The 18939-nt window shown below is 37.6% G+C and overlaps 1 protein-coding gene across 10 annotated transcripts in view; it reads right to left on the bottom strand.

Annotated features, from left to right (window-relative positions):
- Positions 1-18939, bottom strand: part of LOC120308860 (carbonic anhydrase 3-like) — a 62765-nt gene that overhangs the window by 18446 nt on the left and 25380 nt on the right. For 7 of the 10 annotated variants that reach the window (XM_039345459.1, XM_039345461.1, XM_039345460.1 and 4 more), the window contains one exon: positions 1067-1264. In XM_039345459.1, the coding sequence (XP_039201393.1) occupies positions 1067-1264 (198 nt within the window). Of the gene's footprint in view, positions 1-1066; positions 1265-3902; positions 4091-18939 lie in introns of those variants that run through there. The other 3 variants (XR_005556941.1, XM_039345467.1, XM_039345458.1) reach the window with 2 other exon arrangements.

Below are 18939 nucleotides of genomic sequence, written 5' to 3' on the forward strand. Positions count from 1 at the left end.
ATTGCTTTGTAAGCAGCTTTACCTTCTTTTGAATAGAAAAGGCAGAATTGATTTCTTCCCCCCCCCCCCTCTCTTTATATAAACAAATTATACACATTTCCATTAAGGGCGAAAGCAGAGGAAAAAGGTAGAGGCAAGAAAAAAATAGGAAAATTATAATGAACAAGGTTCTAATTTAAAAGGCTGGGAAAGGCAAAAGGAAAGAGCAGAATAAGATGACCACCAGTAGGGTGAATGGACTCAATTACAACAGCAAGGAATGCAACCCCTTGGAGGAGCTGAAAGATCAGATTAGGGACAGACCATCAAGGAAATTGATCTGTGTAGTTGCTAAATGTTGACAATGACTTAATGGCATGTTATCAATCAATCTGACATGAAAATACAGTAGTGCTTATGATTTTTAATAAAATTGACAGTTAGTGAGTGAGTTGGTGGGTGGGGAGTTGGAGACTTTGAGCCAGGTTTTTTTTTTATTACTGGCAACTGTCTGAACAAGTCCCTGCAGTTTTCTCCACAAGAGTCTGGAAGTGGTTTGCCATTGCTTCCTTTCTAGAGAGGAGAACTGGCTCAAGGTCACCCAGCTGGTTTTGTGCCTAACATAGGACTAGAACTGATAGTCTTATAGTTTCTAACCTGATGCCTTAACTACTACACCATTCTGGCTCTCCACTTTAATGCACTCCAATTAAATTACATGTGATCAGATTGGGATGCAAAATCAGGAGGACTGCATCTATCATTCTACAACACAGAATAAACACTGAAGGACAGAATAGGAACAAAATCCCAACTTTGCTGAAAAACATTGGGTTTCAAATGTTTGCAGACTTACTGAAAATTGACTAGTGACATGGATGGCATATCTCTCGAAATTGGGAAAATATCCCTAGAGGCAGAGGAAAGTAAATAATCCAACAAGCACAATAAGCAACAAATCACTCATCTTCCATCAGCTGTTTCTGTGTTTGGGAGATGAAGCCTTCCTTAGAAGATCATTTCACACCAAGGATTTTGTAGGCTTAACCGTGATTACTTTTGCAAACATTTACCAAAGTAAACTTACCTGAGCGATCAAAAGTGTCATCAAATCCAATCCGTAGTGTTTTCCCAGTGTTTCTTATGTTCTTAGCTGCACCTGGATCATAGCCAGTAAACCAAGGCAGAAGAGCAGGATCTTTGAAGACATCTTTGCTAAGAATTGCAACAGGTGACTGGTTGTTCCCTTTGGCTATGGGGTAAGTTTCATGCCAGTGATCAGGTCCTGAGAGGGAAACATGCCAAGACAAAGGTGTGTCATATTCTGTACCATATAGAAGCCTTTCCCAACAAGTTGTCCTTCAGCTATTTTGATATTCTAGCCCCAGATGGCTACAATGCCTGTTCCAACACCTGAAGGACATGAGGCTGGAAAAGTCAAATGAACAATGTTAAGCACTGCCCTATCCCAAGACGATTTAGTCTTTACAATTACTTCTTAAAGGGTTTTTAAATCTTGGAGGCAATGACTGCTGTTACAGTTTCAATCACCCTTTCTATTCCTTATTAGAAAACAAGAAATTAAAACTAGATTTGAATTTAAAACAAAGCCTGCAATCCTGTATAATCTGACAGGAAATTGCACCAGACTCAATGAGGTTGCCTTCATATATAGATTCATGCAGAAAAAAAAATTTAAAAACATGCAGTGCTATTGATAATTTTCACACTGCATAAACTTTTGCTAATTAAATGCAAAATGGGTGAAGTGGCTAAATACATTCCATCAACTTTCTGTATTAGGAAAATTTTCATTTATTTAAACTTCAAAGAACATTGTTAAGACTGTATGGTCATCATAGGAATAACGGACAATAAGGATTCTGCTTAGATTTCTTTATCAAGTCCACTTTCTTGAGTAAAGTAAAAAATCCATTTGGAAATCAGTTCTGCATATATGCAGTATAAAGTTCCAATGTGATTCCCTGGAAATCTTAAAACAACAATTTTTTGATGTCTACTAAAAATAGGCCACATTAAAGTCAAAGAGGCTTTTATTCAAGTGCAATTAATTTAGAAAAGGTAGGATAGCAAAACTATATATTTTAAAGAAGTGGCAGAGTTACTATAGCAGCACTTAATTGTAGGCAGAGGCACAGTGTTATACAAAGCAGTGAATCGTGTTTTTTATTGCTATATATTCAAGCCTGGGATCTAAGTGAAAAACAGGTTCTGGAATGTCATTCTGAGTGCACAGACTAATTCTGCCTCCTCCAATGGAGTATCCTTCAAAGGTTTTTTCCTGCTGATTGGGAACGACCAGAGTACTACTAGAGTAGAGAAAAGTGTTGTGTATTCACTTTCAGTGAAGACTTATTATTGGGCTGGGAATGATTAATTGGGGAAAATGGGCATTCCCACATAGAAGAATTTCCCCTTCTCTCAAGAAGAATGTTGTAGCAAGGGGGGAAACCTGATCTCACCCATCAGGCAGTTACCACAATAGTCCTCCTGAAAGCCTTTTCTATTTCAAGTGCATTTATTAAATTGTAGACTCATAAGCAAACAATGTTCCACTTGGTGCAAAATTTCTTTTTTTTGCTCTCCTATTTTTCTTTCTTTTTTTTTTCTTTTCCATTTTACAGCATTATTATAAAACATAAAATATTGAGTCCATGGAAATGTATACAATATTGACTGGAGATTATTGATACTCTCATACTTAGATAATTTAAACTTTTAAAAATAAAGCTGTTTATTTCAGTGTTACTCATCATTTCTAAAATGCCAATATTGACAGGATAAAGTTGTTTAAATTAAAACCGAACATCATATTAAGACAAATGCAAAATGCACCAAACAATTTGTTATACATAGTATCATGTATATGCTATGTATGTATATATATGTTTGTTATACATGGTATTAAGTATTAAGCTTCAATCTTAAGCTTAATACTTAAATACTACAGTCTCCACTGTATTGTTATATATGATTATTTGAGCAAAACTGTTTTATTCAGCACTTCGAAATGTTAAGGCACTCTGTTATTCTAATTAAATATACTAATTATTGTTAAAAACAATAAGATAGAATGCTTTCAAATTTCAGGCATATTATCATTAATATTATTATTGTACAGGATACAACAAGTGAGTGCCAGGAAGTCTCCTGTGAGTCCAGCATTAGAAGAAAGATGTGATAAACACATCAATCTTTTAAGAAGATAGAGTGTTACATGATTTTCCTATGATAATAAAAATAAAAATTGTTCGTCTCCCAGCCAAGAAAGCAGGTAATTTTGTAGTGCAAAAAGGGCTTATTTTCAGTCTTTGACATCCTCATTTACTAACAAGGATGAGGCAGTAGACAATGACAGTCTTCCATCAAAAATCCAGAAATGTCCAAAATTCATTCCTAAAATAGATATGCAAACAATCTGGTTAATTTGGCTTCCAAGTATATTCAATCTAAGGAAGAACTCCTTAGCCTTTGCAAGTTGCTTTCATGGTATCACTCCAAGCAACATTTCTTAAACATCCTTCACCAGAATGAACAAGAACTCCAATAAATCTACAGCCAGGTTTTCAGTGGGGATGATAGGAGTTGTGGTCCATCATGCGTGCAATGCACCCCAAAAAGGAAAGCCTGATGGGGAAAAACTGTCTTTGAGAACTTATGCCCTATTTGATAGTATCAAAAAGAGTCAAGGGACCAGGTAAGGCGATCTCTCGCAGCGACCCGAATCCCACTCCCGAGAGATTGGGGAAAGGCTCCGTCCCCGGTTCAGCTGAATGCTGCGGGAGCCACGGAGCTGCGAGGGGGACTCCTGTCCCGGATAGCCTCGCTCGGTTGGAGGGTGGGCAGTTGGGGGGGCCGTGGCGGGATGGAAAGCCGTCGGCTGGGGACTTCTTCCCACTCACCGTTTTCCTTGCTGTAACCCCAGGTCAGGGCGTCGCCGGTAGACTGCTTGCGCATCATCTTCTCTGGCGGGCTGCAGCACCGCTGGCCGCGAACTTCTGACGCCCCAACCATTTATAGGGCTCAGCGGACTCCAGCCTTGGGACAGCCCGGCGTCGGAGGCGGAGGAGCCGAAAGATCATTTACAGCCGGAGGCCGGAGGGGGGAGCTACTCACCAGCGCCGGTTTTCCCAGAAACCTGGAGTGTCCCTTCAGTTGGGCCTATAGGCGGCTGGAAGAACGCTCAGCTTAAGAGAAGTCGAGCTCAACGGATTTTTCTGTATATTCCTTAGGATCCGGCTTGGGGGTTGATGGTTGTCAGACAGTGGTTCCCTATACTTTCCAAATTCAGTATCAGAATTAATTGACATTTTCACATTGTAGGAAGGATCCCTCCTTCCTTCCTTCCTTCCTTCCTTCCTTCCTTCCTTCCTTCTCATACGTGTGTTAGTGAAGACTAACCCATGTATGATCATACAAAACTTTGTAGCTAATACCACCTGATGAAGTTGATGTTATTTCAAGAGACTAACTCTGCTACCTCTCTGGAAACAGAATTAAAATTGGGATTGGTGACAGATATTCCTACTATAGACCATACTGTTTGCTTATTTCAAGTATGAAATTATATCTTCATGAAATATCTCTAGCAGAGCTAGTGCTTCCTTTATAAAATCTATGTGAAATACAATCTAAGAGCAGAACATATTCCAAGATAGATTGTTGTAATTATGATATCACCCCATAAACATTACTGAAATACAGAGACAAAGATACCAAACAAGCCTCTTGATCTTGATGTACAGCATTAATATTAGTTTATCACTTTTTCAGCTTTTCAATTAATTCACACACACACCTCAGAGAATCAGTTTGGTATAATGGCTAAGACATCAAGCTAAAGACCAAGATTCTGTGAGTTTGAGTCCTGCCTTAAGCACAAAGCCAGCGAGTGACCTTCGGCCAGTCACTCTCTCTCAGCCCTGGGGAGAAGGCAATGCAAGCTACTTTAAAAACTTGCCAAGAATAGGCCAGTGGGGATTTGTCCAGGCAGTCACCTGGAGTCAAGACTGACATGAAATCTAGGTGTGTATGCACGTCTGTCCATCCGTACATATGTATATTTCTGAGCTCATTTGAATGAATTTAGCTACTCTGTAGGCTAAAAACAGATCAATCCCTATGGTGTAAGCTAAAGCGTTACAGATCAGTTATGCATCCTTGTTTTAAAAATAATGATGACAATAAGCAACCCAGCAGTGCAATGACACTTAAGAAAGTGGTCAAGTGAGAGTTGATTTGAATTCTGTATTTGGATAAGAGAGGCCTGTCAAGCAGACATTCACCTGGATATTAGTACTCTTCCCACTTGCCTCTAACAGTAGCACAAACTTTTCCAGGCATTTATTTTTCTCCTATGACCCTTTGATATTGCCCTTATCACTTCCATAGCCCTTGAATGAGACAGGATTATGTTAGAGCAGTTTTTCCTTCTGAAACAGGACACCATCCCAGAACAGTCTCAAGATATAAAAAAAAATCTATTAGGCTTTGTCACCTGTTACCTTGGAGGGAAATCAAGGGACCCACAGTGACTGGAAGCAGAGGCAATAAAAGCAACATAGAGGCTAGCAGTGGGGTGGGTGGGGGGACAGGAGAGTTCACAGTGATGGTTTTCTGATTCAGGAGAGCAATATAATTTAGCTGCTTTGAGTTCGACTCTAATCTCATAAATTTACAGTTCCAAACTATGTATTTTGTATAAATGTGAATTTCATTTTAATTGTCTTGTTCTGAGAGAAAAAAATTCAAAATTCTTAACAATCAGTACCTTCAGGCTTTTTTATTCATTTTTAACACATTGATTTGGTTTTCATATAATGCTGCAGGACAGAATGAAAAAGGAAATTGTAACAATCTTCTCTACAAATGAATAATCCTTTCTGTTGCAGTTCAAAACAGATTTACATATGAATAAGAATAGAGGATCAAATGTCTGTTCCACTAACTACTAGAGGCATGTTAATCTTATTCCAATTGAGCATGCTTAAGATGATTTTTGTGACCTTATTGTATATTCCACTCATTTCCTGTAGTTTCTCAATTTGCATATCCAGATTTCTATTACTGATTAATAATATAATAATAATTTATTAAATTTATATGCCACCTGACCCCCAACAACTCTGGACAGTTTTTAATTGTTAAAACTTAAAAAAACAAAAGAAGCACAAGACAAAGGAACAACAACAAAGAAAACAAACTCAGGGGAGAACAGAAAGGGGCTTAATCATTTTAACAGATTAAAACAACCTTCCAAAATTGATTCCTTCCAAGACTGTTGGATTCAGGTGACCGCATTATAGGCCAACTCAGTTAGAGATACTGGATTGGGAATATAATTCAAGAAGTTTATTATTTATACAGTATATCACAATTGTATGGCACATAATTCTCTCTTGACATCAGCAACCTAGAGTAAGTTTGTCTTTGCCATGGGCATCTGTGAGGACAGCAAGCAAGTGACAAAACAAGTATGACAACATAAACAAACTGATGCCTCTGCTTACTCCCTTGTGTCAGATGTTGAGACACAAGAAGAATATTTGCATAATGAGCTCATTACTCATTTATTGCCATGTTGATATCATTGGGGTTTGCTGTGAATGCCACTGCTCTTGACCTTGAAATCTTTGGAAATTGTTCATTGACAGCCATTGCCAATGAGAGGTAAACAAACTTTCGCACAGGCATGGAATTCTCTTTCTAAAAACATCATCAGGCACTGGTTAATTTAATCTCTTTTTCTTTCCCCCAACCTGTGATTTTGCAGTTATACTTTTAATATTCTTGGAAAAATTGTTCCATTTAGTGCAATATTTTCTTGCAGTAACCTTTAATAAACAATTAACTTCCTTTGTTTTTTTTAATTCAATTATGTTCTTTTTAGAGTTTAAGCAAAAGGTTTTTTGACTGAGAAAAGCTGTTTACTGGCTGCAGTTTGCAGCTGAAAAATAAGGCCCTAAAATAGGTGGCAGGGAAATTTGTGAATCCACATCAGGTGGAGCTAAACAGGGCAGTTGGAGTGACTCCAGAAGGGAAAGAGGTGAGAAAAATCTCTTCCTTCTTTCCTAACTTTACCTAGCTAAATAATTCAGTCAAGGTCAAAAAATACATTCCATAGAACTTTTGAATAATAAAAAAAGCATTTGCTATGTCAAATATCCTTTAGTTTCGTAAATAATAGTTGAAGGTTGGTTAGTTAGGTTTTTTTTAAAAGTTAAGGCAGTGCTTCACATGATCGTTTACTTTTTCCACTCCCTGATCAAAACAGTTGTATCTATATTAATTTTCCCCTGTCCGGAATGTCATCTGATGTCATGGCGCAAATTGACAAGAGTTCTATGATTACAATGCAAATGACTCAAGCCTTCACCAATATAGCCCATGAGATGATACTGACACCTTTTGTCGCACCCAGCCCAGTCCTCCTTTGGCTACTTCATGCCCCACAAAGCAACAGCAGCAGCCTGTAAACCACTTCCCTATTTTATTTGGAGCACTAAAAGATATTTCCCATATTGTTCTCCTGCGCTTGATGGCAGCTGCCCTTTTTATTTGTCTTGTGGTAGCAAGAGACAAAGAGAGACAGACAATAGAGAGGTACAGTAGTTTGAAACCCCACACGCCTGTTAGCTAAAATGCAAGAAGTGTGGAAAGACAAGCATGGTAAAGTAACCTACATGAGAAATGTGATTAACTGCCCAGAGCTTTGAAAAAAACTCCTCTTTGATTCATCAAGTCTTACTCACAGGAGAATACATTTAAAAGGCTTAACTGCAGAAAACTCACCAAATATCAGGCAAAATAATGAAAGTGTTTTGTTTCCATATTTTACAGTAACAAAAATATTTTTGTAGCATAATGCCGGAAGTTGCTATAAAACTGGCAATCTGTTACACAGTACATACATAGTTGTAAAAAAACCAAGCATATTGTATATCTAGATTAGCTATGTGACCACTATAAATGGTTTCTGCCTTATGGAACATTCTCTCCCAAGGTGAGATCATTTTCATCCCTATTTATTTTCTGGAAATCCCTCAAGACCTGAGCATGTCATTTGGCCTTGGAGCCTCAAGGGGCTGGTGAAGTCTTGAGGTAGCTCCTTTTCTTGTCTAATTTTTTGTGGGTTTTATGCTTTTTAAACTTTTTTTTTAATTTGACTGCTTTTGACATGTATATTGTTCTTATATTTTTTATGTAGACTGCCCTGAGTCACTTCTTATAAGATAGGCAACCAAAGAAATTTGATATTTAAATAAAAATATTCAGTGTGTGTAAGTAACTTAATGCCTGCTAGTGCAAGGATCCCCAACCTGTGGGCCATGGCCCACTACTATGCCGTGGCCCAATTGCCACTGGGCGGCAGGAGTGGCTGGCTGGCGTGAGCGCATCTGCATGCGTGTGCACAGCCCTACTAGTGTGCATGGCCCCACTCACGTGAGCAGTGCCACAAGCATCAGGGGTGATCAGGGCCCCATTTGCACAAGCATCATTGGGGGTGTTCATGGCCCCACTCATGTGAGCCTTGTGGTGGATCCTTGCGGCTCCACTCAGTGAGCATCATTGAGGGCGGTTATGGTCCCACTCACATGAGCATCACCATGAACGTCCTACCCACAAAATCATTCTCTCTTTCCCCCTCCCTCCTGCTTTGGGCTGCCAACCCAGAAAAGGTTGGGGAACTCTGGGCTAGTGGATTCAGAGGGTTCAGAGATTCAGCCCATTTGTGTGTTATTTCCTATGAGGGGCTCTAATGCTAATTCCACAGCAGATCTGAAATGACAGGTAGCAGTGAGAACAAAACTTCTGTGTATTGTTCTTCTGCAAATAGATCTCAGACCATATAATATTTTACACAGTCACAGTAAAAATTGCCATCTATTATATCATAATTATTATTGATAAGATTTGTATCTTATCCTTACAGCAAAGATGTACCTCACCAAGGAAACAAAACCAATACCAGCTCCTGTATATCAGAGCTTGTGCCATTTGATTTTACATTTCCCAAAAATTGAAGATGTACATCTAAAATATGAACATACAAATAGAACAAGGCATACCAAATGGTTTTAAAAAATATTTGAAGTGCAAGGCATATGATAGTAATGTATGTACAATTATTCTCTGCTTTTCAAATATTTGACTGCAGTTTAGTTTGTGATCAAACAGCTTCATAATTGCTTCACTCATCAGGTGGGTGTATATCACTGAAAATTTTCAGTTGTGTGGCATGAATAGATCAGCCAGAAACTTATTCCAAATATGAAAGCTTGAGTTACACAATCTGCTTTTATGCACTCTGGCATAGTGTAGCTCCAAAAATAAAAATATAAAAAAATCCAGGAATGAAAATCTGCTTTAAGCTGTTTGCTTTTATAACCTTGAGGTGTGTCTCTTCTGAAATTCCAAAAGATTGGCAATTCATTCTTGCCATCAAATGATCTTCTGATTCTGCTGACCTTGAGGTATATAGTTGAAGATGAATGATCAAAGAATGAAGAACAACTACAGTCATAAAGAAGAAAAAGTAAAGGTCGCTGCTGAAAGTACCATATAAGATCAAGTAACTGTAAATTGCAGAAATTCCTGCTGATACAATGTTGCTAGTATTTTAGGAACCACAAAATTATTTGTGATTTTTGTTGAAACAAATAAATGTGATTGCCTTCAATCTCCATCCCACAAAATTTTGCAGAGTGAAGCAATTTTGCTAATCCTGCTAATTCTGTTAGAAGAAAGTCTATGGTTTGGTATTTGAGCAACCACTTTCCATGGAACAGTCCCAGACCCAGTCCTTGGCATTTCCACATAATAGTGAAAAAAAGAAAAGGTAAATACAAGTCTGTATTTTACTGTTGCTGGTAAGGCAAACAAGTTAGGGAAGGTAAGATAGCACACAGAAGAAATGGGGGTACAACGCTTAGTTGTAACATCACCAAGAAACAACATTTAATATAAATTTGAAGATTTTTGACAAGAAACAAACATAGGCTGATAAATGGGGCAGTTTGGTCTAAAAGTGTCAGAAAGACAGAAAACTCCAGTAGAACTTTTTTTTTCTTGGAAATGCAAAACGTATAAGGCTACCCAATTTGCTTAGCTGTGTCCAATCTTTTCCTAACAAGGCTTGGGATGAGCAGCAGTTCAACATCCCATCTTGTCCCAGTTGAGAATTGACTGTGTGTTCGCCCACCTTTAAGTCACTGTTGACTCCTAGGAGCTGCATGGAGAAGTATCTGCAGTTTTCTTGGCAAGATTTCAGACGTGGTTTGCCATTGCCTCCTTCTTCTGACTTATCTCAAAACAGCAAGTACTATTATAACAACTTGTGAGGGTGTTGACCAACTTTCCATGTTAGAATTCATGGATTCAGAGTCAGGAGTTGTGGGTCATGGTGAAACCATGCTCTGGCTTAGCTTCACAAACTGAACATGCTCAAAATCTATTTGGCCCTTGCTTTTTTTGGGGGGGGCAGGTTCCTTTCTTGTTGAAGTCCCATAATAAGAAGGTTATGAGTATGACAATTATTCATTAATTCTGCATGTCAGCTGAGGAACTCTTATATCTTATAAAAAGTTTTGAGATATGTCCTAATGAATTCCAAAAGTCTAGAAATATGTCCCAATGAATTCTATGTAAGCCATTCATTCATTCTCCTAGGTATCTAGAGTCTATTGTGGCTGCAAACTACATGATCACTACATCTATCAGTAATGATAGAAAAGCTGTTTACCAAAGATTGTAGACCTTCATCATTGATTATTTCTTTGGAGAACTTTGATAAACTGTAGGATTCTCTGGAACATAACTGATATCTGTGAAATTACTCTGTCAGAAGCAAACCACAAAATCTAAAAGCAGCCTCAGCTATTTATGCCAAGTGGGAGCAGTTTTAGAGAAAGATGCAGGTAGAACAGCCAACTAATTATTGTTGCAAAGATGTAAAATATTTTCTAGTATGTTTAAATCTCCTAGATAGATTTAAATTGGGAAAAGGAGAAAATGGAACTAACGCCTTGGTATCTCACGATATTTAAGCATATAGGTGCTTTGGAAAAGAAATGCAAGCACAATGAGCATAGTATACTTTATCACTATGTCTCATGTTCAGGAGATAACACACTAGTCCCCAAGGAAATATTAGACTGATACATTTTAATCTAAGAGGAAATAAACACTCCTTGAGAATAATTCCAGACAGATAGCATAACAGCTGACTATGATAAATATGCACCACCCTATATAAAGTTAATTTAAGCATAGGAAATGATGCTATTTAACCAACTAAACGATTCATTTAATTTTCCGTGGGGGGAAAGCATAATGGAGATGGGAAAGACTAACACAGCCGTAAAAATCAGACCAAACACTAGAAGGCAGCAAGGAGAATTTTTTATACCTCTCTGCTTCTATATACTGGCCATACAAATTTTAGTCACCCAGATACGGTATCTCTAATTCACAGCCACTCCTGAAATGCAACCGACCCAATCCTTCCTACATCTCTTTTCTTTGTAACATTGATATTTCCAGTGTTGTGAAACCTTCGAAAGCTGAAAGGAATGAAGGATTTCCTTTCCTAAGCTGGGTACTTTCTCTCTGGTTTTGAGGAGAAATCCAATCAGTATTTTTGCCTTTGGGCAATTGCCCATGATCAGTAAGATTGCAACTGTATCCTGCTCTCAAATATTTCTTTAAAAATTGTTGCATAGTTAGAAACCAAGCAACATGCATCAAAGCTTTTTTTAAATTTGGTTTGCTGAAGCAATGAATCAACAAAACACTGTGCCACTAGTTTCTTTATGAACACGGCTGTAGAAGCTATGGCTTTAAACTCTTGCCTGTGGCTCATGCAGAGATGAGAAATGGCAGGGGTAACTTAACTACCCAACAGCATCTGCAAAATTTGAACCTTTAATTACCAGTGCTGATTCTGCCTAATATGAGACAGAGAACAGTAGTTGGTGGCATTCCATCTATAACATGCCTTTCAGTATACTTGAAGGTATGTTGTGCTGTGATTTGATTGAAGGATGCCAAGATCTTGGTGGTAGTTTGCTGCCAGCAAGCACAGCAGGGTGTCACTTCACAATAGTACATTCCACTATCACAGTAAGCATGGTTAAATTTCTGCATGAGGATGCTGGGTGAAGTGATCTGATGGTTTGGGGCAAAGTATCATCAGGATTCTGATGAAACCTAGCTTTATATTTCCACCCCAGGCCATCTGAGAGATATATCTCAGTGTCTGCTGGCTATAAGGGCCTATGGTGCAATGGACTTCAGCAAAACCCAAACAGACTGAGTGGCTCTGGGTGCTTGAGCCTTCTGGTGTTAAGGGTTTTCTGCATCTGATCCTGACAGTCCCAGTGCACAGACAGTCCCAGTGCACAATCAGGAATTCTCTTGGACTCACAGCTCCCACTAGAACAGTAGGTGGTACCGCTAGCTAAGAGGATCATTGAGTTCTGTTCCAGTTGGTAATTCCTCTCACTGTGATTCAAGTCCTTGTGACATCCTATCTGGACTATTGTTAACAGTTCTATATAAGGCTACCACTGAAGAGCATTTAGAAGTTTCAGCTGATGCAGAATGCAGCTACACAGGTTGTAAATGATATTGGTTATTTGGCACATGTAACAACACTGCTTCATGGATTGTATTGGTTGCCAGTGTGTTTTCAGGTGTAATTCAGGGAGCAGGTTGTCACCTTTAAAGCCCTTCGTGGTTTGGCACTGGTTCCCTGGTAGTTGTTTGTACCTGCTGATCAATTCCAGCAGGAGGGGATGTGCTGGGTCCCATAGTCAAGGAATGTTGGCTGATGGGAACCAGGAGTTACGCTTTCTCAGCCTTAACATCTGCCCTGAAGAACATACTCCCTCTTGAAATTAGGATGCTGTTAGCTTTCTGAAAGGTCTTAAAGATCTAGTCATGTGCCCTGGCCTGAGGCCCTGAATGTGTGAAAGACTATTCCTGGTTATGCTAACCTTTATGGACTATAATATTTTTGGCTATACTGTATATATTCATTTCACATTTGTTTTTAATGGTTTTAAATGATTTTATGACTCCTGTTTGAGGTGAACTAGATTTGAATTGACTTGATAAAAGAGAAAGATAGATAGATAGATAGATAGATAGATAGATAGATAGATAGATAGATGGATGGATGGATGGATGGATGGATGGATGGATGGATGGATGGATGGATTGGTAGGTATTGGTAGGAAGATAAATTGGTAGCTATTGGTAGGTAAGTAGATCCATCTCCACTCCAATCCAAAAGCAGGATCCATGTTGGAAAAGTTTGTAAGTCTAAAACAGTAAAATGAAGACACGGATATATTTATCCAAACAGAAAATGACTTTAAAATTTTAAGATGCCTCCCCAAAACACACAAGATTACTTTTCAAAAATCCCTTTGTTTTTAATCACTGAATCTAAAATGATTCCCCATTTTAAAGATAAACAATAAATAAATATCATATTCCACTTCCCTTTTAAGAGAAATTCAGCAGTATTGTTGCTTTTTTTGTCTATGATGTCATATTTCCTTCTGTTAAATTTAGTTCATTAATTTTTTTATGAATATTATAATTTAGAAGACAAGCTACTGAGAAAGACAACAGCTTATTTATAAAACATCTTCTCAGTTACATTATTCAATGATTTTCCTCTAGCCATTTTTACAAGTACATCATTGGGAGTTACAATTATGTAAATTCTCACAAAAGCTTTCTAAAATTTGCTGAGCATAGAATGCTAGAACCTAGATTTTTTTTTTCATATTACCTTCCCTAGATACCATATAATATTGTGAATCTGTGCATTTTTATAGAAAATTATTATGTGAGGTTTATGCAACACAGATCTTTCTTCTATTTAATCACAGCTTTGAGATTTGGTATATGGAAACCCTTCTGTTGGTCACTTCTTTTCCTTCTCTTTCCTTCAACCTTTCCCATTATTATGGTTTTTTTTACATAGAGCTACGTCTTCATATAATGCATCCAAAATATGATAATTGGATCTTTGTCATTTGCTCCTTGAATGAAAACTGTAGATAGATTTGCTCTATAATACATTTGTTTGCTGCATATTCAAATTGGGGTGGTAAAATAAATAAAACACTTCTAAAAATAGTGGTGGCTGCCTCTTTAAACACAAGTGACTAAGTACTGCCATTCACTGCCTTGAAACTGCATTTCCACTACTGCATATCCCCACTGATGCGGGGATATATTGAAATTAAAAGGTCCTTGTTAAAACTTGACGATAAGTGGGGATTCATCTCACAAGAGTTCTAGAACTGGGATTTTATCTAGAAGACCTCAAAGGTTTGTTCATTATGTCCTTCTTACCAGAAAAATGTATTTGTATCACAAGATATGTCAATCACTTGGTTTATATTGATCACTAGCAAGATATATTCTATGGAGTTTTTCTTACATTTAACTTAGCTCCTGAATTCTGCATTAGTGTTCTTCAGTAATCATCAGAGGTAGTCCTACATATAATTCATTTCAGTAACTGAACCTGGATGTTATCAACGCATGGATAAGAGGGCCAGGCTATTTCTGTCCATTAGAGGGTCTTGGTTAGCATATTGGCCTTAGTTGGAAAAGGTTTTTCATGCCATAGATACCATTTAGGTAAGCCATCTAAAGCCAGAAGTAGATCTGATGGCATCCCAGTCCATGTTTTTTTTAAAAGGAGAATACAATCTAATCCTAAATGACATAAGCAAAAAACTTTTGCCCAGGTGAACTGACCATTAACTAGGTAGGATCTCTCTTCAGTCATTCTAAATATATATATATATAGGACCTGCAAATGAGAAAGTATGGAAATAAACCCAATGGTTCTACCTTACATAGATGGGAACAACTAGATTTGTCATTAATGGGATGAATTTCAGTAATTAAGATGAACATACTCCCCAGAATGTTATTTTTTTTTCCCCAGACTATATCTATATTGATTAAAGATTCTTCTTTTAAATAGTGGCAGAAAGAAATATCCAAATTTATTAATGAAACAAAAAAACAAGAACAAAATATAAACTCCTACAAGTTGCTAAAGAAAGAGGAGGTCTGAATTTGCTAGATCTCAGATTGTATTACAAAACTTGTTGTTTGGCATGGTTAAAAGATTGGATAATATTGAAAAACTTGACATCATTAGGTCTTGAAGGTTCTGAGTTGAGATTTGGATGGCATGTTTATTTGTAATGCAAATAAGTTAAGCCTGGTTTTAAGAATTAGGTTATTAGACAATCGATTGGGCATGTATGGTGAAATATAAAATAAGCTTGGCTAACAAAGTGTCACTGGTTATCACCCCATGAAGCACTGCACAGAAAAGACATACTATTGGATTCTAAATAGATGACATATTGAGATCTACTGATATTTGAAGAAGAGGGATTTAAGATAAAAACAACAGAACAATTAGTAAGTTAAGAATTCATTTGTGATTGGCTTAATTATTATAGAATTTTTGAAAGATTTAAACTTGATAAAAATGTTTTGTATTTGCAGAAGTGAAATCCAACTTGGATTTATGCTCTGGAGATAACCACCTGATTGCCAAAGTTTATAAAATGTTATTTAAGATGAATGTGGAAGATGAATTTGTTAAAGATTGTATTATAAAATGGATGAAAAACTTTGGCTGCGATGTAATGCTAGATCAATGGGAGAATGTATGGAACAATGGTTTAAAATTCACTTTGAATTACAATCTGAAAGAAAATTTTTATAAGATGATGTACTGCTGGTATTTGACTCCAGATAGACTGGTGAAAATGTATAGAGGGATTTCAAACAAGTGTTGGAAATGCAACCAAAATCCAGGTATATTCTATCATATGTGATGGTCTTGTAAATAGTATATTGTACAAATACAATATTGACAATGCAGAAAATACTTAAAATATAAATATTAATTAAACCTGAAGTTTTTCTTCTAGGTATTATGGACAAACCAATCTAAAACCAATTTGGGATATTTCTTTACATGGTGACTGCTGTGAGGATTGTATATGCTAAGCATTGGAAAGAAAAGGGGATGCTGATTAGTGAAAAATGGATTTTAAAATTGACTGAATTAGCGGAGATGGCAAAATCTGATTAGAGACAAAATCTGATTGGACAAATTTATAAGAGACTGGAAACTGTTTATGGATTTTCTACATGTTAAATACAATGGCTGATGGTTAACAGAAGGATTTGAAGATTGGTTTTAATTTTAGGGTAACCTATTGACTGTTTTTACACACACACACACACACATATGTACAAACATACACAGACATACATATTCTCTCTCTCTCTCTCTCTCTCTGTGTGTGTGTGTGTGTGTGTGTGTGTGTAAAGATGTTGGGTCGATTCAATTATTAGATATATAGATTTTCACATCAGGGATATTTGTTTACGTAATATAGCATTTTTGTTAAATATAGATGGGAAAGTTTATAACTATTATAGACCCATTATGTAATAGGAGGGGAAGATATTAGATTTTTTATGCATCTTTCAGCCGGGATGGATTTTTTTCTTATGTTTAATGTTAGATGTATTTGATATTTGAGGGGTTTTTGTACACCTGTTTTTTTCTCTTTGTTTGTTAATCTGTTTTGTTTTTGTTTTTGTTTTTTGTTTTTCCTTTTCTTTGTTTTGCATTTTATCTTTGGTAATAAAGGAATTTAAAAAAGGAAATAAGCATAATGGTTCTTTATTTTCCTGCTAATTACTCTTATTACACATAAAGAAGCAAACTAGTAATAGTAGTAAAGTTGGAAGGGACCTTGGAGGTCATCTAGTCCAACCCCCTGGTCGGGCAGGAAACCCTACACCATTTCGGACAAATGGCTGTCCAGTCTCTTCTTAAAAACTTCCAGTGTTGGAGCATTTACTGCTTCTGGAGGCAAGCTGTTCCACTGATTAATTGTTCTCACTGTCAGGAAGTTTCTCCTTAGTTCTAGGTTGCTTCTCTCCTTGATTAGTTTCCACCCGTTGCTTCTTGTCCTGCCTTCAGGTGCTTTGGAAAATAGCTTAATTCCCTCTTCTTTATGGCAGCCCCTGAGATATTGGAATACTGCTATCATGTCCCCCCTTGTCCTTCTCTTCGTTAAACTAGACATACCCAATTCTCGCAACCGTTCCTTATATGTTTTAGCCTCCAGTCCCCTAATCATCTTTGTTGCTCTTCTCTGTACTCTTTCTAGAGTCTCAACATCTTTTTTACATCGTGGTGACCAAAACTGGATGCAGTATTCCAAGTGTGGCCTTACCAAGGCATTGAAGAGTGGTATTAATACTTCACGTGATCTTGATTCTATCCCTCTGTTAATGCAGCCTAGCACTGTGTTGGCCTTTTTGGCAGCTGCAGCACACTGCTGGCTCATATTTAAGTGATTGTCTACTAGGACTCCGAGGTCCCTCTCACAGTTACTACTATTGAGCATGGTGCCACCTATGCTGTACTTGTGCATTTGGTTTTTCTTGCCTAAATGTAGAACCTTGCTTTTTTCACCATTGAATTTCATTTTGTTAGTTAGTGCCCAGTGTTCAAGTCTGTCCAGATCCTTCTGTATCTGAAGCCTGTCTTCTGGAGTGTTGGCTATTCCTGCCAGCTTGGTGTCGTCTGCAAATTTGATGAGTTCCCCATCTATCCCTTCATCCAAATCGTTGATGAAGATGTTGAAGAGTACTGGGCCCAGAACAGAGCCCTGGGGCACCCCACTACACACTTCCCTCCATATAGATGCAGTTCCATTGAGGACCACTCGCTGAGTACGGCCGGTCAGCCAGCTACGGATCCATCTGGTGGTGGTTCTGTCTACCCCACATTTTTCTATCTTGTCAAGTAGTAGGTTGTGATCTACTTTATCAAATGCCTTACTGAAGTCCAAGTAAATTATGTCCACAGCATTCCTCTGATCCACTAATTTTGTCACTTGGTCAAAGAATGCAATAAGATTTGTCTGGCATGATCTATTTTTGACAAACCCATGTTGGCTTTTAGTAATGACTTTGTTTGCCTCTAGGTGTTCGTTGATTCGTTGTTTGATTATCTTTTCCAGGATCTTCCCAGGTATTGAGGTCAGGCTGATAGGTCTGTAATTTCCTGGATCCATTTTTTTTCCTTTTTTGAGGATGGGAACTACATCAGCTCTTTTCCAGTCCTCTGGTAGTTCCCCTGTGTTCCAGGATCTTTGAAAAATATAGTTCAGTGGCTCCGATATCACATCTGCCAGTTCCTTGAGAACTCTGGGGTGTAATCCGTCTGGTCCTGGCGATTTGAACTCATCTAGGCTGGACAGGTGCTCACTAACGATTTTCTTGCCTATCTTAACTTGTGTTTCTGTTTTGTTTTTTGTGGCACTATTTTTGATAGGTTGGTCTGTTTTTTCCCTTTGTGTAAAGACAGATGCAAAAAATGAGTTAAATAGTTCTGCTTTCTCCCTGTTGCTTGTCACCTTCTTGCCACTTCCACCCACTAATGGACCAATCATTTCCTTCACTTTTTTCTTGTTTTTTACATGTTGAAAGAAGCTTTTTTTGTTATTTTTGACTTTGGTCGCAAGCCTCAGTTCATTTTGAGCCTTGGCTTTCTTCACTTCATCTTTGCAGGCTCGGGCTATTTGCTGATATTCTGACTTAGTTCTAGATACTCATAGTCCAGACTCCAGGGCATGAAATAATCCTTTGGTCCCAAATTATAGCTAGTATAGTCATGCAGTGTGTCTAAATTTTTTCACATTATATTCAATGGAACGCTATCCACATATAGTGCTTAGACCTTTGCATAGTAATGGTTAAACAGCCTTCCCAGGAAGTTCCTTAGCATCTCATAGATTAATATGAGTTATGTATTACATATTCATAGGCTATCACAGTTAATAATACAAGTAGTTAAAATCAACA

This window comes from Crotalus tigris, unplaced genomic scaffold (genome assembly GCF_016545835.1).
Source record: "Crotalus tigris isolate CLP2741 ecotype Arizona unplaced genomic scaffold, ASM1654583v1 scf7180000017952.28453644438:3035480, whole genome shotgun sequence".
Taxonomy (NCBI): Eukaryota; Metazoa; Chordata; class Lepidosauria; order Squamata; family Viperidae; genus Crotalus; species Crotalus tigris.